We start from the raw sequence: 24,800 nt of genomic DNA, 5'->3' as shown, positions 1-24,800 counted from the left end.
CAGCAAACAACATACAGGAGTTATGAACTGACAAAAGAGCCAATAACAAAGCAACTTTTAGCGAAAGGAGCTTTAAATCAATATTACCTATCGGCTCAAAAGGAGGTGAGAGAGTGCGTTAAGGACCACGGACAGATCCCACGGCGGAATCAGTGGCTTTGAAACCCTGTTCAGACGCCGCGCACCGCTCATAAACCTGCACACAAGCGGGTGTTGATCTATAGTATTTCTGTCAATCCCCACATGGCATGCAGAAATTGCAGCAAAATAAACCTAAAAGGTAGAGAAGGCTCTGCCCTTATCTAAAAATTCTTGCAGAAAACACAACACCTCTGCCACTGAACATTGAAAAGATACAATTTGCCTTTGCGCACACCATAAATCAAATACATTCCATTTCCTATCATATGCAGAGCGCGTCGAAGCCGCTCTTGCATTTTGAATTGTTTCAATCACCCTCGGAGGTAAACCCGTAACACTTAAATTCAACCTCTCACGGGCCAGGCCCAAAGAGCCACTTTGTCCGGTGCCAGATGAAAAATCTCTTCATGCGCTTGTGAGAGGAGGTCTCTGCGCAACGGGAGAGGCCAGGGCTGATTGCGCAGGAGTTGGATTATCTCCGTCAGCCACAACTTCCCTGGCCAGTTCGGAGCGATCAGTATTATTGAGTGACCGTACTCTCTTACTCTTTTTAGAGTTGGTACTATCAGACTAAGAGGAGGAAACGTGTAAAGCAGTACGTTGGGCCACGGGTGAGCCAAAGCATCCACACCCATCTGTGCACCTTCTCTCGCCAGAGAAAATAATAGAGGGCAATGGGTATTTTCGTGCGAGGCGGAGAGAACTACGGCAGTTTGGCCGAACCTCTCCCACAACTGGTTTAATACCTGAAGGTGGAGACTCCATTCTCCGTACAGAGGATTCCCCATGGACAGGAGATCTGCCCCCACATTCATTATTCCCGGAACATGAGTCGCTCGTAATGAATGAAAATGCTTCAAGCCCTACACAATGAGTTTTCGTGCTAGACTGTGAAGCTGGGGAAAACGGGTTCCCCCTTGGCGAGTTATATATGCCACCGCCGTTGTGTTGTCCGATCTGACCAAAACGTGGTGATTCCGTAGGAACTGCATGAAATGTTTCAATGCTAGAAACACTGTTGACAGTTCCAGGAAGTTTATATGTGCGTTCTGTAGTAAGACGGGCCATTTTCCCTTCTCTATTATGCCCTCGCACACTGCACCCCAACCTGTGAGCGACGCATCCGTCGTTACCACTTTTCTCAGAGAAATAGCTCCCATCGGAGTCCCTGATTTGAGAAAAACGCAATCTCACCAGCAGCGGAGAGCGCGCAAGCAATGTGATGACACTATCACTTTTGGGTTGAGGTGGCGCTTTGGACATAAGCGTCATGCCGCTACCCAGCACTGAAACTCTCATTCGCAACAGTCCCAATGGGATGACAGACACTGCCGAGGCCATCAAGCCTAGAAGACGTAAACATAGTCTGAATGGGACTTTTTTCCCCCTCTGGAAAAGGGAGAGACAACCACGAATTGACCTGATGCTCTCCTCTGATAGAAACGCCTGATACAGGTCTGAGTTCAGCCTGAGACCCAGGTAAATAATTTCCTGCATGGGCACTAAGCAGCTTTTCATCTCGTTTATTTTGAAGCCTAAGCTTTTTAAATGATACACAAGCAGATACCTATCTATCTCCGCCTGCTGCCGTGACAGAGGAGATCGTCCAAATAAGCTGACACTCTCAGACCTGCTATTCTCAGCGGTGTTAGAGCTGCCTCGACTCATTTCGTAAAAGTTCGTGGGGCCAATGCCAAACCGAACGGAATCGTCAAAAATTTGTTGGCTGTGCCCTGATAGGCAAACCTGAGGAATTTTCTGTGTGCCAGGTAAATGCTAATGTGAAAGTAAGCGTCCTTCAGATCTACTGATGTAAACCAGTCTCTGGGACGAATAACATTGTATAATGTTTTTACTGTGAGCATTTTGAACTTGTACTTTCTGAGGTGTTTGTTGAAGTTCCGCAAATTCAGGTTGGGACGGAGACCCCCACCTCTTTTGGGAATGACAAAGTACCGGGAGTAAAAGCCGTGCTGGCTGTCCTCCAGCAGCACCACCTGAATTACTCGTTTGCTCAATAGAGAGGTTATTTCTTCCTCTAAAATCTGAGCTGACTCCCCTTCTGCTGTTGACATTAACACGTTCTATCGTGGATAATACCCAAGGGTGTACTGCGCATTCACGCCAACTCTGCGTGAGATTGGATTGGATTGGACCGCTGTAGCTCTCGCTCACTGATGGCGCGGCAGCACCATCCAGCAGCGGAGCTAGGGATTGCAGCTTTGATTTGGATGTATTTGTGTGTATTTTTGTTTTTATTTTCACACAAATCTGTGCTCTTGGCACACTGCCTGGATACACAGGAAACATTTTTATTTCTTTCAAAGGGGAAGACTTGTGTAAACTTTCGTCCTCTCTCTTGCATAACCCCGCGGGTGGAGAGGGAAGAAACAACGTGTGGGGCACTGGATGAACTGCTGCCAACACTCCAACAAGAGAACTTCCTTCCTCTGAACATTTTTCTTGAATCACACCCCCAATGCTTCTTTGCTGGAGGGGGGGAACAAGACTCCTGTGCTGTGCAGAGGGGTGCTACAGAGACTCCGTGAGTGCTGTAGCCCCTCTTTTGACCCAAAGCCAGACCACAGGTTAGGTCGCCCGCTGCTTTTTCCCTCCCTGAGGGTTAGTTGGGCGATGCTTAGCCACTGCTGCCGCAAACGAGGCCTTACCTCTAGACTGGGGCTGTTTTGGGTGAACCTCCACCTGCATTGGCTGCTGAGGTGGGGGGGGGGGGGGGGGGGGGGCTAGGGTGTACCCTGTACGGGGTCAGTCAGGGTACATACCCTTATGTACCCTGACTGACCCCCCCTGGAAGCAGAGGCAAACCCTGGACGCATGGGTTGGGGTGGCTGAGCAGTCGGCTTCCTGGGAAGTCTTGTGCAAGTCGCACTGCTGACGCATATTTGTCACTGCAGTCCCGAAAAGGGCTTTCGGCTCCACTGGGGCATCAAGGAACTCTGCCTTCTCCCTCTCTGATAAGCCCATCAGACCCAACCACAGGGCTCTTTCACCCACCACGGCCAGGCCCATGCTGCGGCTGCAGCTCTGGACTGCTCCCCTCGATGAGCGCAGGTTGAGTTCTGCAATGACGCAGATTTCTTCCCACAAAGCTGAATCGTTGACCCAGCATCAATCTGCCTCCCCATCTCCTCCATGAGCTCAGCTTGGCATGCTGTGAGCAGTGAGGTGGCATTTAGGGCTCTGACAGCCATGGCAGAGAAGCGGTAACTTTTTTGAAAAAGAGAAGCAGACAGCCTCTCTGTCCGGCCTGGCAGAGAAGGAGAGGAGGAGAATAGGGCTGCCCGTCGATTGTGGTGGAGGTGACTTGCCACCGACAATTCGACTGACATTTAACAGGAACCCTATGTGAGAAGGGTTTGTCCCAGAAGCTCCGCATTCTGTGACACATGCTGGGACGGCTGGTATCAGCTGCTTGACTGGGGAAGTACGCGATGGCAGCCTCTTCCCATCATATAAATCCCTCTCTGCACCCTGGCCCTCTTGCTGAGATGGCCAGTCAACAGAGAGTTTAGCAGCTGCTCTTCTACACATTTCAATAAGGTCCAGTTCCCCTGGCATGGGGAAGGGGGACTCACCCATCGCACTGCCAGGCCTGGAAGAAAGATTAGGAGGGAGGATAGCATCCTCTTCGTCTTCATCTTCCAAATCCTCCTCTAAGAGATGAGCAATTGCCTCATCATCTTCATCCTCCTCCTCTTTGTCCCCTGCCAAAGGGTCTGATTCAAAGAGGGGAGAAAGTTCCGGAGAAATTTTGTCCATCAACTCCCGCCAGCTGCACTGGGCCCGCGGAGCAACCTCGTTCATTTCTGCGGGAGGCGCGGAAAGACTTGGGTCCCCTTTATTCGTGGCCGCGACTCTTACTCTGCGCTCCAAAACCCTTAACGGGAACTGAGAGCAGTGCGGGCAGCACTCGGGATTAGCAAGCGCAGCCTGTGCACAGAGGGTGAGAGTCTTTAGACGAGATCATAGACCCGCATGCACATGGACGAGAGGGATCTTTCCCTTTCGCTGTGCTGCTGGATGGGCTCGCAGTCGCCATAACAAAGATGCGAACACCGAGAGATAAACGAGATCACCTCTCGATAAAGTGTCTTACAGCAAATTATTCCTGTAAATGCGCTGGGATCGTATCGATCGGTCACACCACTTAACATGAGGGAATAATTAAGAGAAAAAAGCTGTAACTCCTCGATAAAGAAAATGAGAACCCGCCTTGACGCGCTGGTCCCTACTAGAAAATACAGCAGAAAGAAAATATTCACTTTAACAGAAAGTATTTTCCCAACCAAAAAGCAGCCGCGTTCGGTGACGTACCTAAAAATCGGCTAGTCCGTGAACAGTTTAGCGGCCACCCAACAAGGATCTGCTGAAAATAGCTTCCAAAAGGATCTTCACGGGGAAGAGAACGAGAATGAGGTAGGGACCTTTATGCAGTGGTATATATTGGGGAGGCGGGACTCTCTCATCACTGTCGTGATTGGTCTGTCAACCGACAGACGTGGTATAATCGGTGCTTCCAGGATTGGTCACGCCCGAGGCGATTCCCATAGTGAGATACCGAACGAATGTTTGAAAGAGAACTGTAGTAGTCATTCCACTTCATTTTCTGTTTTTATTTATTTATTAATTTCTATTTTGTGAATTTTTGTGGTTATTTAAATTAGACAGTTTTCTGTAGATGCACTGTAAAAATTTCTAAATTATTTATTATTTTTTTTTTAAATCATTATTTATTCGGAGTGTCTATTTACATTAAGTGCAAATAGCCCGCCCTGTTGGCAAAGGCTGTTTACACTAACTCCGCCCACCAACGTGTGATTGGGTTAGTAAACACTAAAACAGGACGCTCGTTCAGCATCAGTTTCTGTGGCGTAGATTGACCCGAGTTCGAGCCTTCCTTTTGCCTAACTTGTTTTCTCCCTTTTCAAATCTCATATCACATCGGAAAGGCATCTATTTTCAATAAAAATGAAGGAAATCATCAAAAAGTTGAAAATAAAGTATCGGTAGGGTTACAGTAGGTGTAGGGAGGGATTAATTGTCCCAATAAGGTGGCATCCATTTAATAATTTGAATTAAATCTATAATTTACACTCAATAGGTTATTATTGCGTACTGTTTTATAATGTAATACAATCCTGAGGTGCAGATAATTGCCACTATTTGCAATAAGTAGTATAAATAGTAGAAAATCTTGCTATTTTAACAAAGTTTAAATAGAATCTATAGCTATTTGCACTGTGTAAATAGCATATTGTTAAAAAAATACTGCTATTTTCACAGTGCAAATAGCCGCTGCCATTATTATTTAGTAGGCTACCTCAACAGAAATGTTACTTCCAGTCAATTTCTCTCTTCAAAGTGTTATCTGAATTGTTGTTTTTTAGTTGGCTCAACCTTTACTAAACTAGTTTTATAGTCTATTCAGCTAAAATGTTTTAATTGTTTTAAAAGTTATTTACTCCATGTGTTTTATATGTTACCTCAACTAAGATTTATTATTTGGGCATCATAAGTTATTAGTTACTAGTTATTATATTTTATATATTTTTATATAAAATGGGAAGTCGTGGCCTAATGGTTAGAGAGTCGGACTCGTAATCGAAAGGTTGCGGGTTCGAGTCTCCGGCCGGCAGGAATTGTAGGTGGGGGGAGTGAATGTCCAGCGCTCTCTCCACCCTCAATACCACGACTGAGGTGCCCTTGAGCAAGGCACCGAAACCCCAACTGCTCCCCGGCCGCCGCAGCATAAATGGCTGCCCACTGCTCCGGGTGTGTGTTCACGGTGTGTGTGTGTGTGTGGATTTGTTCACTACTCACTGCTGTGTGTGTGCACTTGTATGGGTTAAACGCAGAGCACCAATTTCGAGTATGGGTCACCATACTTGACAATACGTCACGACTTAAAAAAAAACAAAAAAACTGACTTATAGTTTAACAAGATTACTAAAAATGATTAACTGGTGTCTTTCAATCACTAAAAACCCACACATCACAACACATAATAGCCTCTATTTAATAATGCATTTACAATGTATTTTAAACATGAAGAAAAAAAGTCACCCACATGTAGAGGCTAATAATAACAGACTGTTTGGTTTATGCATTTGATGCAGTCGTTGTAAACAAATGGAGGTTTTTCTATGGCCAATGTATTTATAAAGCAGGGTGCCTGTTATAGTGTAGGCTACATAATACAATTAAGTAAAACAAACGAACTGAATATCATGGAATTAAATGGTCTGGCTGATATATAGGTCCAATGCTAGTGTTTAATGTTATATTCATGGAGTCTTTAATGTGGTATTGATGTTTTTTCACACCAGCCCTATTAAACTGATATATGTTTCCTTGGAGGGTATCCAGTGCTCTTTAGGGTGTCTAATCCTTTTCACAGATGCCTTTACCCTTAAAGGGCTGATTTAAATTGTGATATGGGATTCACTCATATTCAGACATCAGATTTGTTAAAGCTGTGATGAATCTGTCTTTTCCTGTGGCCTTAAAAATTAAATCTGTGTTCCTCTGAAAAAAATGTATAAGTAAATTCAATAAAATTGAATTCCAATTTATTACAGTTTCTTCTATTAATCTGAATCTCAGAAAAAACAACAACAACAATATTTTGCATAAAGAAAATAAAGCCTTATCATTATAAATGCATTAATCTCATTAAATGTTTCATAGCAGCTATAACACATGTGGACGAATTTTCATTCCTTCAATTTTCAATGGTGTTTCTCAATAGTTGAACTTTAATAAAACCACATTAAATGTACACTGGCGTTTCAGGAAAGATAATAATAATAGTCATAACAATAATAATAATCTTCTATTGTTATAATAGTTGTTTTAATTCTATTCAACTAAAATGATGACAGAAATATAATACTGTTGAAAGTTACAAATGTATGTTGCAAATTAATTATTAATTAATATTAACATAATATTATATATTATAATGATGATTTTACTACAATTTACAATATTTATGCAACAAATTCTTCACTTTTTGGTACTTCAAAAAGATATTTCAGTCTTATTTAGCCCATAAAAAGTATTTTTGGTAGTGTAAATTAATATATTTAGGATGATTCAGTGATATTAAATAATATTTTTGATTTGAATAAATGCAGTTAATTTAGATGTTACTGTTTTTTTTCAGTGTAAAAATTTCAACCGCTGTCATTGATTTGCTAATCACCCCAAACTATGTGTCAATTATCGTGCCATCAAATTCTCCCATCACAGTTTTATAACCAGACGGATGTGGTTTTTGCAGGAAAGAGGGGAGTGATACTTGAACCTCATGCCTCCACAAAGCCATTCATGAGGCAAGGCTTCCTTCACCAGACCAGCATGGAGAAAGGGGTCCGAACACGACTAGAAACAGGAGCGGCAGATGAGAAAGACCCTCTTACTCAAGGGAAGACCCCATTAGCGGGGAGAGCAGACTTGGGACATGAATGTTGCAAACGTAATGGTCTGATCAATACCCACAACCTGATGGTGGAGACTAAGGAAGGACTGGTGTCAGTCTATTCTGCCCCACAGTACCAGGGCCATGTGGTGTCCAAGGACATAAATGGGACACTGGATGGTCGAGGACCCCCACAGTTGCTCAACCCCAGCGCCCTGCCCCAGGCTATAGACCCTTACTACAGACCCAACCTGCTTCTGTACCCCGAGAGCGTGTTGAGAGCATGGGGAGAGGGGGGGGACTGCTGCGAGACCACCTTCATTGAGGAGATGACCCCCGCTTCGTCCGGCTCCGCTGTCGCTAAAGATGGGATTCTGTTCACCGAGAGCAAGCTGCTGGATCTGTCTATGGAAGACGCCAAGATCCAGACGCTCTCCTATGATGTAGATGATGATGATGATGAATTCCAAGAACTCGAGGTGAGAGATTACATATTAATACACGTTTAAATATAGTTCATCCAAACGCACAAAGGAGAACATAAGAAGTTTTTGTGCATATAGTTATAGTCAGTGGTAGGGCTGCATGATTTGGTGGGGGAGAGGAATCGTGATTTTTCTGCTAAAATTGTGATTGCAATAAAAAAAAAAAAAAAAAAAAAAAAAAAAAAAAAAAAAAAAAATCAGTATTAGTGATTATATATCAAAGTGATTATAATGGTTATTATTGCTTTTTTATTATGAATATCTTTCTTACTAAAAAAAATATTAAACAAAATAAAAAAATATTACTATGGTAGTATTTCATAGTAAAATAAAAAAATCAAGTATTTAAGAAAAATAAATATAAAAAAAAATATTAGCAATTATTTTATGTACAAAAGATATTTCAAATATTTTTGATAATATTTATCAAAATATTACTATTAAAAGATCGTATTGTAAAATAAAGAAAAATCAAGTATTTAAGAAAAATACAAATGTAATAATTATTATTTTATTTTAGGTACATATAAAAATATTGAAAAACTATTGTAATATTTCACTGTAAAATTAAAAATCAAGCATTTAAGAAAAAGTATCATTTAATTTTAAATACAAATAAAATATTAAATAAGAAATTAGTATTGTAATATTTCACTGTAAAATAAAAAAAATCAAGTATTTAATATAATAATTATTTTAAATACAAATAAAAATATAAAACAAAATAAGATATATTACCATTGTGATATTATGATTGTAATATTTCACTGTCAAACAATCTAGTATTTAAGAACAATAATAATATTTTACACTTATAATACTAATTCATCTTAATATATTTGTTTTAAATTTAGTTTGTCTTAATTTATTCACTTTCAGACATTAAAACAAGCTTTAATTTTGGTTAAAAAAAAACAGCAAGCCCTTAAAGTTTCTCTTTTACTGACAACATCAAGTTTATAAGCGCTTCTCATTGCCAGTTCAGGAAGATGGTTGGTGCATGGTTGTGTTTCCAAATGCATGCTAAAATAACTCAAACTCAGAGCAGATACAGTCATTTGTTATTGTGTTGCAGCATTTACTATGAACTGATAAATCTCGCAAGGCAGATAATGAGAAGTTTAAAAAAAATATATAAATTTGGTGAGAGTGATTGATGCACTGACTCTGAAGTTTGCATGACCTCACAAACCTTTGAGGGGACCAAAATACATTACCGGAAGTGCTGCGATCACGTAATCATATGTGTCACTTTTTTTGCATGCGCACTCTAATACATAGACCAGGCTTTACAATGCTGCCCATGCAGGCAGCTCACTAGGTTTTGGAACAGAGCCAGCTGGATTTTTAGTCTTTTCAAATAATTAATGCACCACACAAATGTTTTGTTTAGAGGTAATTCTTACCAATGTAAACCATACTGTTATCCAGTGTTATAAGGAAGGTGTGAGCTCTGTTTTTGCCCCTATTTTAACAGCACCCTGTCATATGGTGCTGCTGATCTGAGCGAGCATGTGTCTAGAGCTCTTGCCAGATGACTGGGAGAGAGAGTGGGTGATCAGAAGGCTGTAGAGAGTGTAAAGAGAGCTGGTCTGGGCAGCCAGTTTCCTGCTGCTTCCCGCCTGTTTGCACCACCTGTTCTGAGGCCGATGTACAGCTTCACAGAGTCCTGCGCGAGTGGCCAATGAAGAGCACAGCGAAACTGCAGATGTGCTGCAGCCTGTGTTGCATCGAGCTCACTTTGATTTAAAATGCATGATCCCCAAAAAGCCTTATCTGATTATACAGCTTAAAAATTACAATTTGGATATACATACATACATATATACGTGTGTGTGTGTGTGTGAAACATCTTCCTGCAGCTTTTTATTTAATTTAACAACAACATATAGTGACTACATCCTCCAAGATCAAATAAATAAATAAATACAGACCAAAAATACCATAAAAGTATCATATACTGTTGGGGATGCACAGTATATTGATACAATATTGGTTATTGGCTGCACATCAATTTTCATACTGTTTTTTATTTAATATTGTGAAGCATAAATTGACTTGTCTTGAAGCATTGTAGTTTTTTTTGTGTTTTATCTTTATGCAGAACTACATACATTTTATTTTGAATTATAATTTTAACTGTCATTGTATGGAAAAGAGCTGTTTGAAGATTACCTTTATAACAATAGGTTTATACGAAATCTTGTTTCCACTATGGGACGAATGGATGGATAAATAAATAAAATCTGAATTGTGAGATGTTTTATAACTCGCAATAAACATTAACTTATATATAAACATCCAATTGGAGGAAAAAGGGTCAGAATTGTGAGATAGGTTGCAATAACCTGTATTGTTTTTATTCTGTGGTGGAAACAAAAAACAACAACAACAGAATTTTAAGGAGTAAAATCAAAAAGGTCAGAGTTGTGAAAAATAAACTCTGAATTGTGAGATGTAAACTTGGAATTGCGAGAAAGAAAGTTAGAATTGCGAGTTTATGCAATTCTGAGAATTTTGTCTCCAAATTGTGAGAAAAAAGGGCAGAATTGTGAGACATAAACTCAGAATTCTGAGAAAAATAACCATATTTACCATTTTACAATTGCCTTATTTATTTTTTCATACTGTCACAAACAAGCTTCCATAGGTTTAGAAAAACATGCTGGGGAAAAAAAATCATTTTATGTGTGAACTTTAAAGTGGTTATGATTGTATCATGGCCTATACCTTTTCATTTTAATGGAAAATTTTACAGCAGATTCTTTTGTAATTCTCATCAAAATATACATTTTAGGAAAACTGTCACTGCATGTGATTGCTTGCAGCATGTTGTGATAGTTCAATTACAGCTGAATGCACTACATAACCCTCTACAGGCACTCTCATATCTCTTTTGGGTATTCCATAATACAACGTTAATGGCTAATCAGAAATGTAATTTATGGAGAGATTAATCAGTCTATTAAACGTGTGGAATGAAAATCTGATTGCACTGGCCTGGAAAACATCACATCATACAGCACGGGACAGCATGTGCAGTCGCTCCGATGACTCATGTAACACTTTCCCTTATTGCTTTCACAAGTGCTTCATTTTTTATTTTCTTTTTTTTTTGTGAGAAGTGAATTTACATCCGCTGCTTTCTTACCTGCACTCTATCATGCCTCCTTTCATAATCGCAGCCTTTAGAAGCTCTGGCCTTTTTGAAGTTCTTTCTGGAATCAAATTAATGAAACACTTGACATTTCTATTATGCAGACACACACTTCTCAGTCTGTTGCACCGCTACATCCTCACACGTTGCATCACATGACATGCTGTTTGGAAAACGATGTGCCAGGTTATCAGAGCAACTTGCCACTTCATAGAAAAAGCCAATCTGAGCAAATGAGATCTCGCAAGATGTGAGCTGAGGTTTGTGGATGAGGTCACTCTGGAACTCAGCAATCAGACTGTTCAATCTACATTCATCACATTTGCATGATTAGAAATATGGTGTACCCAGATGCTACAATCAAAATTATATTAAAATCCATTTGTCATTTAATTTCTACACGCTGCCTCGAATTAAGGACTACAGTTGAAATATAGCTTTTAGCTAATACAGTTATTATATTGCCAGCGTATTGTGAATTGTCCTTGTACGTATAAGTGAATATTATGGAATAAATACACTGCTAGTGATTCACAGGGGTTTAGGAAATATGTCTTGTGTTTCACAACCATTTTGTGTGTCAGAATGAATAAGAGGAATCTTACAAAAACATTCCCAGGTAACTCTTCACTCCAAAATTAAACAGCTTTATTATATTGTATTTTATATGAACTTTTGCCTTTTTCCCCCCATTACCGTAATAGAACATTTTAAATGTTTCTGTCACGATCTGTGCAGACACGAAGGCTGAGAATCCAAATGCAGCTCTTTATTGAAGTGTAATCCAGAAGCTGTAGTCCATAAACAGGCAAAAGGCCATGCACAGGGCAGTCAGTCCAAACAAAAACAAATCAACAAGCACGGCAAAGGAACCAAAATCTGAGGGCTAAGAAAACCAGTGTGACATTAACAAGACTAAGTAAAGAATTAGAGGAAAACCAGACTTTAAATAGGGTGAGACGGATGAGGTAACAAGACACAGGTGAATGCAATCAATGATCAAGAGTCCAGGCAAAGGATTATGGGGAATGTAGTTTTGAGGGAGTGAAAACAGTGTGAGGTGGAGTGCCCTGTGGAGGAGCTCATGGGCACTCCAGCCGGTGATCGTAACAGTTTTCAAAGAAAATAAACAGGTTTGCAAAGAAAAAAAACTGGTTGCATAAAATGACAGCTTCAGAAAGCTTCCACCCAATTGTTGTGCCACACAACGTTTGACTCTCGATAAATCCGGAAGACTTCTTGGGCAATCGTGATATCATATACAGTTGAATAATCAGTATATATGACTCAAACAAACAAAAAAATCCTTCCTTGCAAATGCTTTATTTAATATGACTGTATCAACTTGACATTACTTTAAACAAAAGCCTTTTTTAATTGACAGGTCGCATTGGAAATATCTTATTAAGACAACAGTGACATCACTGTAAAAAATGTTTATCATTTTCAAAAAAAAAAAAACTGTAAAAAATGTTACATTAAAAACCTGTTAATTGGTTAAATGTAAGTCGCATATAGAGTGAGAATTGTAAATGGTTTAACATAGCAATATATGTAATGTTATTGTAAGAATTAATTTACTGTAACATAAATTACAGCGAAAGACATTCTGAGAATGTCCTGCATCACATTTAAATTAATTTAATTATTTTTGCTAGCAGTAGGGTGTTGTGTTACATTGTTGCATGTTCTCTTATTTTGCTTTGTTTATTGTTTGTTATGTTAATGTTTATTGCATTTCTAGTGTTGTGTGTAACCCTGATGATTGTCACATATGTGACCCTGGACCACAAAGCCAGTCTTAAGTCGTTGGGGTATATTTGTAGCAATAGCCAATAATGGGTAAACATTATTGATTTTTATTTTATGCCAAAAATCATTAGAACATTAAGTAAAGATCATGTTCCATGAAGATATTTTGTAAATTTTCTGCTGTAAATATATCAAAACTTAATTTTTGATTAGTAATATGCATTGCTAAGAACTTAATTTTGACAAATTTAAAGGGGATTTTCTCAATATTTTGATTTTTGAAGTGAAGTGACATTCAGCCAAGTATGGTGACCCATACTCGGAATTCGTGCTCTGCATTTAACCCATCCAACGTGCACACACACAGCAGTGAACACACACCCAGCAGTGAACACACACACAGCAGTGAACACACACACACCGTGAACATACACCCAGAGCAGTGGGCAGCCATTTTATGCTGCAGCGCCCGGGGAGCAGTTGGGGGTTCGGTGCCTTGCTCAAGGGCACCTCAGTCGTGGTATTGAGGGTGGAGAGAGCGCTGGACATTCACTCCCCCCACCCGAGACTCGAACCCGCAACCTTCGGATTACAAGTCTGACTCTCTAACCATTAGGCCACGACTTCCCCTGATGATTCCAGCACCCTGGATTCCAGATTTTCTAATAGTTGTGTCTCAGCCAGTTGTACAATACATCTGTGATGCTAACATGAAGCCTTGGCCTGGAAGAGAGGTCATCAGGTGGTCCCCAACCTTCTCTGAGTGTTTTGACCCTTAACCACAACACCCTCCAGTTGGTGGGTCAGCAGTGACTGGCCAGGTCACTGCCCCTCTCCTCCAGGCTTCCAGCTTATACCCTCTCTCTTGTGCCAGAGCCAACAGGAGGCTCTCTCTGACGCTTCTCCCAGCCTATGGACGGCTACTTTCCTCAAGTGGCCTCTCAGTCCAACCTTTGTCAATAGATTCCACACAGATTGAGCTGGGAATCCTCGACATCCGACTTCTACCGTCATCAGCCATGTTGTCCACCCCTTGTCCCGGCAGTCTTGGACAAGTTGCTGGTATTTGCCTTTTTTCCTCTCTGCAGCTTCCTCACAGCCCTCCTCCCACGGTACCGTCAACTCCACCAGGATGATCTTCTTTCCCTCTGGAGACCACATAATGATGTCGGGCCTTAGAGTTGTAGACAGTACCGCCATGGGGAAGTGGAGTTTCCTCCCGAGGTCAACCTCCATTTCCCATCCCTTGGCTGACTGCAGGAGATTCTGCCTGGCTTGGCTGTGGACAACAGGTCTTTGGCCCTCTTTCACAAAGGCGATGGTACTCAGCAGTGGTCTTGCTCTGGCTGGTTGTTTCTTCCTCCTTTCCTGCTCCAGGATGTCTGCGAGCACTGCCAACACCTTGTCGTGGCGCCACCTGTATCTCCCCTGTGTTAATGCGATCTTACACCCTGACAGAATGTGCGCCATTGTTCCTTTCCCACCACACAACCTGCACAGTGGGTCCTCCCTCCTCCCCACCTGTGCAAATTGACTGGGGTTGGTAAGGTGTCATACACTGCTCGGAGTAGAAAGGATATACGGAAGGGCTCCAGCCGCCACAGTTCACCCCATGTGATTGTTCTCTTGGGGAGGTTCCACCTCGTCCAAGCGCCTTGAGTTGTGAGCTCGATGGATTTTGCTCTTCTCCCTTCTTCCTCAAGGTTTCGGACTTCATCCTGGATCATGGTTCTCTTCTCCCTAGGGGTGGACTTTGACCACTGCTGGAAATGTGCCGTTCCTAGACCCTGTCTTCCAGTGCAAGGGTTTCCAATGATGTCTTTGGTCCTAAGAGAACATTCTGCCTGGTTAATTGCCGTGCTGGCAGCCCACTTACAGCCAGATCTTGTTCTGACTTCTGCTTCCCTGGTGAGTTGGTCTCGATAGTCCCTATACTATGTCAGGGACAGTCTGCACTTGGCGACTTCAAACTCCTCCACCACTGATGACAGGGGAAGCTGGAGCTGGCCCGACCTTATAAAATATTGTCCTATCATAACAAACCATACATCAATGGAAAGCTTATTTATTCAGCTTTCAGATGATATATAAATCTCAATTTCAAAAAATTGACCCTTATGATTGGTTTTGTGGTTCTTTGTGGTCCATTAAAATACCTATTTTAATGTTGAATGTCTGGCGGCCACAGCTGCCATTTATGTATCTCTGTTAGATGTTCATTTTAAAATTTTAATGGCAAGCGATTTTTAGGTTTAGTTGACCCAAAAAGGAAAATTCTGTCATTATTCACTCACCCGCATGTTGTTCTAAACCCGTTCCAAAGCTTTCTGACCCTCCATAGACAGTAACTACCACGTTCAAGGCCCAGAAAGGTAGTAAGGAGATCATTAAAATAGTCCATGTGACATCAGTGGTTCAACTTGAATTTTATGAAGCTACAAGAATACTTTTTGTGCACAAAAGAAAAATCTCTCCCCAGTCATCTTTGAGACTGTGTGTGAGAGCGAACTGTCGTCCGGGTGCTGCAGGTCACTGTGCCCTCGATGTGTTAACATATGCAGAGGGCATTTTGCTGCAAATTGGTGACAAGAGAGCCAGGTTGTGCAAGCTGTTTATGTCCTTGTGCGCAGGTGAAAAAAGCAACATTCATCTGCACACCGTTAACACATGCAAGCTGTGATTACATACACAAGAACATGTTAGTTCATGATAAAAAACATTATTAAAATTAGAGGATGCAGAGAAAAGTGATTTTTCTTTAAGAACAATATTCATAAATGCTGCATGAACTGTGGCTTCAGTCTGTAATACAGGCCTGTGTGAAAAGTTTTTCATATTACAACATTCAGAATGATTGACATGATTGAAACTCAGTAAGAGTAGAAATTGTGCTTTTTCTATTTTCAAAAAATGACTTCCCATATGAGCTACAAATGTACTGCAACACAAGTCAACACAATTCTGCATTCACATTGTTACTTGCATAAAGTGAAATATTTCAAGGATATTTTTCAAGAAAAGAAGACTTTTCCCACTGTGAACTGATTGAATCATAAAAATTGGACATTAGAGTACATAGCAGCATGGAGTCAGGTCTGAATAAAATCTGGGGCTGGATTAATGCAAGACTTCTCAAGAAAAAAAGTTTAGAAATATCTTTTCAAGTGCAATTGGGGACAAGTTCAACACTTTTCATGGCACTTTTTATATGTGGCTAGTGTAATGTTGTATGCTTCTATTTGAAGCAACCTAATAATTCTATTAAGCATGTTACTTTATAAGACAAGTTGGAGGTTATTCTAACTTTAAGAGGTCATTTACAATGATTTTTAAGATAATTCTTTTTAGGAATTCAAATTCTTCTTAGGTTTTGTCTTTAATCTTAAAAAAGATGAGAAAATATTTTTAAGAATACAGAATATTCTTAATTCCTCAGTAAGAAAATAAGAAGAAAATAGTAGTTAATAAAAATTGTACTCTATTAAATTAAAATTAAAATGAATTTTATTCTTGTGTTTTTTGGAACAGCATACCGTTGAACAGTGTACAAAAAGACCAGGTACATTAAGCAAGAAGTAAAATTGATTTTAACCCTATAAAAACCCTCCACATGCTAAATGTGTTACTATGTTGATTTTGACCCCATGTAAGAATGACTTTCTCAGGCCTTCTACAAGCTTGTTGCCATTATTACTCCACTTGTTTGGTCTTCCTTTTCCCTGAAAAGAAGCAGAGAGATGTGAAATGGAGAGAGTTAGATGAAAAGCCGCTCTGTCATCTGATTCATTCAGTGTTTTGTGTGTTTTCTGCAGAGTGAGTACTCAAGTGACTCAGAGAGTGAAGACAATTTCCTCCTGATGCCTCCGAGGGACCACCTGGGCCTCAGTGTTTTCTCCATGCTCTGCTGTTTCTGGCCCCTCGGCATCGCAGCTTTCTACCTGTCTCACGAGGTGAGAAGATCTCTATCATAACCTCATATGCCAACGTAAATGCCAATGTTCAACAGTTATTAATACTAATAAAATGAAGACTAACTATACACTCTTTAAATAAAGGTTCTAAAAGCAGGTTTTCACAGTGATGCCATAGAAGAACCATTTCTGTTTCCCCAAAGAATCTTTCAGTGAACAGTTCTTAAAAGAACCACTTTTTTAGTGTGATGGACATTGTAAAAATCTAAAGAACCCTTTTCCACTATCCACTTTATTCTTGATGTAAAAATGGGCACAGCTATTTGTAAATGTTATGGGTCTTGCTTCCGGTCTCATTTGCTTTCAGCTATTTTTAGCTGTAAAAACGCACCTTTTGCTGCTTGATATTGCAGATTGGTGCGTCTTACCATATTATTTTAGTGTATTATTTGAATCATGAACACACGGGTTTGTAATGCAAACAGTTTTACCGTTTACTGCACGTTGTTATTCCTCTCATTATTTCCCTATAGCGGCTAATCAACCGGAAGGCTTACTTCCGCATTTAGGCATAAGGTGGATGAAGACTCTTTTGTGAAATGGAATGTTCTGTGGATGTTTAATGTTTTTATGGAACCATCGATGCCAGTAAAGAACTCTTATTTTTAAGAGTGTAGACTGTTTACAGTTGTCTAGCAACATATAAGAACATGAAGTGTTCATACAGTATAATGGCTACTTTACAACATCATTTGTCTGAACAATCTGTTTTATAATAAAGCAATAAGCCAGATAATTTAATACCCTTTGTTGTTTACAAAGGGTATTAAATAATGATTTTTTTTGGTGCAGCACTTTTGGAGAAACTGTTAGACAGGTAGGATTGCTTTTTTGTACATTCTTGTGAGAATGCAGTTCACTCATTTTCAAAAAATTGACCCTTATGAGTGGTTTTGTGGTCCAGGGTCACATATTTTAATGTTGAATTTCTGGCAACCACAGCTGCCATTTATGTATATCTGTTAGATGCTCATTTTAAAATTTTAATGGCAAGCGATTTTTAGGTTTAGTTGACCCAAAAAGGAAAATTCTGTCATTATTCACTCACCCTCATGTTGTTTTAAACCCGTTCCAAAGCTTTCTGACCCTCCATAGACAGTAACTACCACGTTCAAGGCCCAGAAAGGTAGTAAGGACATCGTTAAAATAGTCCATGTGACATCAGTGGTTCAACTTGAATTTTATGAAGCTACAAGAATACTTTTTGTGCTCAAAAGAAAAGAAAAATCTCTCCCCAGTCATCTTTGAGACTGTGTGTGAGAGCGAACTGTCGTCCGGGTGCTGCAGGTCACTGTGCCCTCGGATGTGTTAACATATGCAGAGGGCATTTTGCTGCAAATTGGTGACAAGAGAGCCAGGTTGTGCAAGCTGTTTATGTCCTTGTGCGGAGGTGAAAAAAGCAACATTCATCTGCACACCGTTAACACATGCAAGCTGTGATTACATACACAAGAACATGTTAGTTCATGATAAAAACCTTATTAAAATTAGAGGATGCAGAGAAAAGTGATTTTTCTTTAAGAACAATATTCATAAATGCTGCATGAACTGTGGCTTCAGTCTGTAATACAGGCCTGTGTGAAAAGTTTCATCCATATTCATATACAAAGATTTTATTTAATGTGAGAATGCAGTTCACTCATTTTTTATTGAAATAAATTTATATAACAATAACAGCAACAACCTTTACATAAAGTGTTATAATAAGTTTTATCTTTATATTATTTATCATCCATCTATTCTCCTGTAACGGAGCCAACGAGACATGAGGCGAGCGGATCCAAGTGCAAGCTTTTATTAGTGAACACAAGCAGGGTCAAACAACAGCAAGCGGGTATAGGACGGGCAAGACACAAGAGTAATCGTAGGGCAAGCGTGGGTCTTTGATTGGCGAACAATATCCAGAGGGCTTGACAAGAGGGGTAGTCCGATAACGTGAGCAATAATACAGACGAGGAACAAACAGAGTCCGAGTGGCGAGACAAGGGTTAATCCAAGGGACACGAGCAGGAAACAGGAAACAAGGCGACATAAAAATGACAAGACTAAACTAGAACTAGAAACTAGGCTCAGCAAAGCAGCTATCACTTGGAGAGTGATAAACGCAGAACAATACTAGAGACTAAACAGAAAACACACACGGAATGGCTTGGTACAGTAGCTAACACTAGGAGAGTGCTAAACGCTAACAATACTCTGCAACTAGATCTGGGGCCTGTACCATGAAGCCGGTTTAGCTGGTTAGCCAGGTAAGTTTCAGTTTAGTTTGCACCAATCCTGGGTTTTAGGTTCCATGAAAGTGGCTTGGTTCAAAGCTGCGTTCATTGCCATAGTAACTTACACTCCACGGCTTACCTGCTCCGGGGCAGGCTATGTTCTGAGTTAGAGATCTCAAACTGAAATTGGACCAATCAGATTTGAGCAACGTGACACATGTCTGACACAAAAAAGTCACTCCCCCAGTTTGTCTTGCTCCAAATTAAAGGTCACTAGTACTAAAAAATGTCTGGCTTTAATTATAATTACTTAGAGTTATTTTATATGACTTTAATTATTATTAATCCATTACTTTTTATTTATTTTATTTGTCCTCTTTCATGAACAAATAATTTTTTTCATTGTAAATGCATTTAAATTCATCATATTCTTCAATCCTTTAACCTTTAATCAAGGCTCGTGATTGGCTGTTCGCCAGTGATGTCACACATTCATGTGCACATGCTCCACAACAACCCAGCAGTTGTTGATCAGCATCATGGTACCAACAAAGCCAGATTGGAATGGTTTGGTTTTGTCAACTCGAAACTAATCCTGCAACTCTGAATTTGTTCATCTACCATCATGGTACAGGCCCCAGGATCTGAGTGTGTTTTATGAAGTGTGTGTAATAGCTCTTAGGTGAGTGTGTGATTGGTGACAGCTGTGCGATCTGTGCATTCAGCTGTGTATGTGTGTGTCATCAGTGCAAGGGATGATGGGAAATGTAGTCCAGTGTGATGTGTGGTGTGGTCAATATGATAGAGAGGCGACCTCTTGTGACAGTCGGACAAAAGACCACGAGCCAGATTCGTAACATCTCCAAACTGAGGCATATTATTAGTATTATTATTTATTATTATTATTATTCATGCAGAACCAATGTAATTAATTTATTTATTATTTAAATTAATTTATGTAGTAACAACAACAACAATAATAAATAATAATGATAATAATAATAATTATTATTATTTTCCTCTGTGCTATTGTTATCCTTCCATTTTCCAAACTTAGGCAGGGTTGGTTTTATTATTATTATTCAATCAGAACCATTGTATTTCATTAATGTTTTTTAATTAATGTATGCAGTACCGGTAATATTAATAATAATAATATCCCAGACTGAGTTTGGAGAATGGATGGATAATAATACATAAAGGGAAATTATTATTATTTTTGTTAGTTCTTAATAATAATAATAATAATAATAATAATAATAGCACATATAAAATTATTATTATTATCATAACTACATATTCAGATATGTTGTACTTAATTTTTAATGAATTTATATACTACTACCACCACCACTATTACTACTACTAATATTATGCCTCACTTTGGAGAATGGATGGATGATAAATAACATGAAGATAAGTTATTATGGTACAGTAACACTTTACTTAAAGACTTTATGTATACTGCATTATAAATGTTTATTAAAGGGTATAATGCATTATAATTATTCTAAATGTGCTTTGTAATACATCATATCTTGTAGTAAATAATTGTAACTGAATTTGAAATGCATAGTGGAACAATGAATTGATAAGTGTTATAATATATTAACTGTGGTTACAGTTATTCATAAGATTGTACAATGCGTTATAAGGCATAAGTCATGCATTAAAACAACTTATATAATGCATTATACATAAAGGCTTTAAGTAAAGTGTTAACCTTCCGATTAGAGTTTCATTGGTACTTTAACCATACTTGTCCCCTATTATGTCTGATAATACTGGGCTTTGAAAACAAAGTCCCGAGGACAAACTAAAACTGTGGAAGTATGCATAGCTAAACGGTAGATTTCCACAACGCACTCTGTCAGGGAAAAGCCGGTCAATATACGTCATTGAGCATTTAAAAACAAATAGGTATCCATTATAGTTTAATGTGTGCTGCAGGGCAAAAGATGGAGCATTCCCGGGTTTGTTTCATAAAGGTGACTATAGTATGCTGCAGTGTCAAATGTATTTATAGCTTACCGCAATGCTCTTGAGAGGAGAGAGATTGCTTACAGAAAAAGTGCTGAGAGAGAGAGAGGTCATTCGACTCAGAAGGGAACTGTACAGAGAAGTGGTAATTGCAGCATTTTCACTCATTCCCTCTCTTATTTCAAAGCATTAATGCAAAACAGGATATGATGGTGTTCGTCTCCTTTTGTTCATCTTCCATTTCAAAATTAAACCTATACCTATTTTTGCATCATCAATAGTGTTAAACATGACATTTTTTAAAAAGCAGCATAATGCATTATATAAACAATGCATATTGTAATCTATTCAATTATGTAATAATTTACAATAAGTCTTAAAATGGTCCCAAAACAGGCCTCATTTTCTTAAATCATACTTTCTTTTGATTTTGGGCTGAAATATGTCCTGGACATGTGCTTGATGGGTTTTGTGTGATTCATCGTGTGCTTAAACTTTCAGTGTTCACTTTTGACACTGGCTTTAAAAGCAGTTTATGGCCCTCATTCTCTGTTTCTCGCTCTGTTTCTCTCCGTCTTTCGGTACATCACGACTCAACACCCACAGCTCTATAATTCTCTGCCTGAAAAAAACCCAAAACAGAAATCCTTTCTCAGCCTGGTTCTTAAAATCTAAGCCTACACCAAAATCAATTCACTGCAATCCTTCTACAGATTTACATTATTGCATTGTTTTATCCAGTAAAAATGTCACACAAACAGCTGATTTAACTCTAAATATTTGAATGCATTTATGCATATCTTCTAAAAGATGCTAGATACATCTCATAGACTATATATAGAGTAGTAGTGAGTATATTGTAGACATTAAATTATGCTGCTATTTTGTGAATGCACTGTAATAATGTGAATGCTTGAATATCTAATCCAGGTGGTTGAAATCAATTAATTTCTTGGGGGTTTTGTATAAGAGTGAGTCACGGCAAGAGCAGTTTCCTGTGAGCTGTGCAAATTCTCAGACAAAGTTAGAAACTCAGTCTTTAAATCACAGTTTTGCACGCGATTTCAGCTGCAGAGCTTTTAATTGGTTTATTTTTGGACTTTTCCTTCATTAATTAATGATGTCGTTTTGACCAATTACTCAGCAATCAATAGAACACAAACTCCAGTTACACTGGAAGTCTGCCTCATCATATCAACATTTTATGACTAAAATCTTTAAATAAAACTTTAATGTGTGAAAACAACCTCACAAATTCAGGGATATGATGAAATTTCCATGTCATAAAAGTGGTCAAACACTAAAACCTAACAGTGAAACTCACTTAACTCAAAAATTTAAAAAAGTTAATTCAACTCAATATATATTTGTGATGTGAACTCAAAAGCTAAAATTATTACATCTAAATGGCTGACCACAAAATATTTAAAAGCAATATGAGCTTAATTCATGATTTCTAACATTGTTTTTCGAATAGTCACATTTGTACAACATAGGGCTATAGATTATTATGCTTTATATTAAACTAAACAATATATTACCTTCATAACTAATAAAAATAACTAAGCCATAATATAATAAATACATAAATCTATTTCATTTTAAGCATAGATTAATCCTTTTCAAGTAATTAATTTTACTCGAGACAAAATATTATCCAGGTGTTTTTCAAAATCCGCGCAAAAAACTGACGCATTTTTCCGTCAGTCACGTCTGCTCATCCCCATGGCAGTTCACTCAGTCACGGGATCACAGCCGGACGGCTCACGATGCTGTCACGGAAAATAACAGGTAAGCATTCAAACTTCTTTATTCCTATTTAAAGCACTTTTGAACATTTTGTATTTTGTCAGCTTTATTTGAAGATTAACCAGCTCAATTATCTTAATGCGTGTAACGTTAGCTAGCAAAGAAGCAAGGAGCTAACACGCCATTACATCAAAGTTATCAACGGCAAGTGTTAAATATGCAGTGTTATACACAACAGTTTGTCAGTGGTGGTAAATTAAGAAATATAACATTATGTACACTGAACAAAATTATAAACGCAACACTTTTGTTTTTGCCCCCATTTTTCATGAGCTGAACTCAAAGATCTAAGACTTTTTCTATATACACAAAAGGCACATTTCTCTCAAATATTGTTCACAAATCTGTCTAAATCTGTGTTAGTGAGCACTTCTCCTTTGCCGAGATAATCCATCCACCTCACAGGTGTGGCATATCAAGATGCTGATTAGACAGCATGATTATTGCACAGGTGTGCCTTAGGCTGGCCACAATAGAAGGTCACTCTAAAATGTGCAGGAATTTTGTTCAGTGTATATTTTTTTTGTGGTTTCTCACAGCCGGACACTGACAAACCCGCAAATTATAGAGAGACGGTCGACAGACCATCTTCCCCATCTCTAACCGTCACTCGCGCCACAGAGATCTGAAGCAAGGTAAAGCAAACACACATTCCCTGTATTACAAAACATTTAATCTTTTTGTTAATCGTTATTTATTATCCGCTTTGTCAGTTTCATCTAGAATATCCATGTGATGCTGATCAAGTTTACTAAATCCGCAGAAGCCCCGGTGAACAAAGGGGCTGAGGAGCGTTTATAATGGCTGTTTTGTTAACCTAGTTAACATTTTACACTGTTATTTGCTCTTCACGTTGTCTTATTTAAAATTAATACTAACAAATTGTAGTCATGCATTTGAAGTCAATCTTTTCATTGCAAAGGCAGCGAGGGGTGGTGTGATGTCATTGGCAACAGGACGGCTGCAAAACTAATATGAGCCTAAAATGAAGTAAGTAGAATTCACATTAAACAAATTGATGGGCTTTAGTGTTGTACAAGATGCAATCTGTTACGTTATGAACAGTTATTTAAATACATCGTTCTTCAGTTTTAATTTTTTGATGAATTGCTATTAATGCAAATGTAATGATGACCAGAAACACAAATGTTAAGCCTTCTGAAGCAATACTATACTTTTTTTGTGAATATTATATTTAAATTTAAATCTAAACATTGATCAAATCATGAATACACAGCACAGATGAAAAATAAGAAGCCTCATCCCACAAGAGTGACATCATGACATCTAAAAACCAGTCATGTTTGATATAATGTAGTGTGTGCCAACATTTTGATTCAGACTGAATTGGCTGAATTGGATAACATCTTAAATTTCAGTTTGTCTATCATTCTGTCAAAGTCTTTTTGCATTCTGTGTTGGTTCAGAAGAATACCAGTGAAGTCTTTTAAGTTCTGATTATAGTTATATAATTATATACTTCATTAATATAGATAGAAAAATTATATTTTATATTTCTACTTGCACTTATCCTAAAGTTGCTTTGGCTTTTCATAAAGATGTCAGGTAATTGCCAATGCTAAGTTTGTAGTGGTTGAAAGTTGTCGTCTTATGATTCATAAAAATAAGTAATGCATCAGTCATTCAAGCTATGATCCTGGCAGATCTACTACTATCTGAAAAGAAGACTCGGCAGATTTTTTCAAGACACACAAGGTGGGACACATGACAGGACTACTTTATATTTACTTGGCAACATTTTAACCTTTTAGCTGAGATATGCAGAAATGACTGAATAGTTGAACATTTGAGCTGTCTTAACTGGATAGTCCACAAAAAAAGAAAAAT

General features: G+C 38.7%; 1 protein-coding gene across 1 annotated transcript in view; it reads left to right on the top strand.

The window, feature by feature from the left end:
• LOC306882444 (synapse differentiation-inducing gene protein 1-like) overlaps nucleotides 1-24,800 on the top strand; it is a 41,812-nt gene that overhangs the window by 2,460 nt on the left and 14,552 nt on the right. Inside the window, exons 2-3 of the mRNA XM_079437059.1 lie at nucleotides 7,445-8,061; nucleotides 16,789-16,926. Of these exons, the coding sequence (XP_079293185.1) occupies nucleotides 7,492-8,061; nucleotides 16,789-16,926 (708 nt within the window). The 5' untranslated portion in view covers nucleotides 7,445-7,491. The remainder of the gene's footprint in view (nucleotides 1-7,444; nucleotides 8,062-16,788; nucleotides 16,927-24,800) is intronic.

Source organism: Barbus barbus, assembly GCF_936440315.1.
Source record: "Barbus barbus genome assembly, chromosome: 16".
In the NCBI taxonomy this organism is placed as follows: Eukaryota; Metazoa; Chordata; class Actinopteri; order Cypriniformes; family Cyprinidae; genus Barbus; species Barbus barbus.
This window is presented reverse-complemented; position numbering and strand designations above follow the sequence as displayed.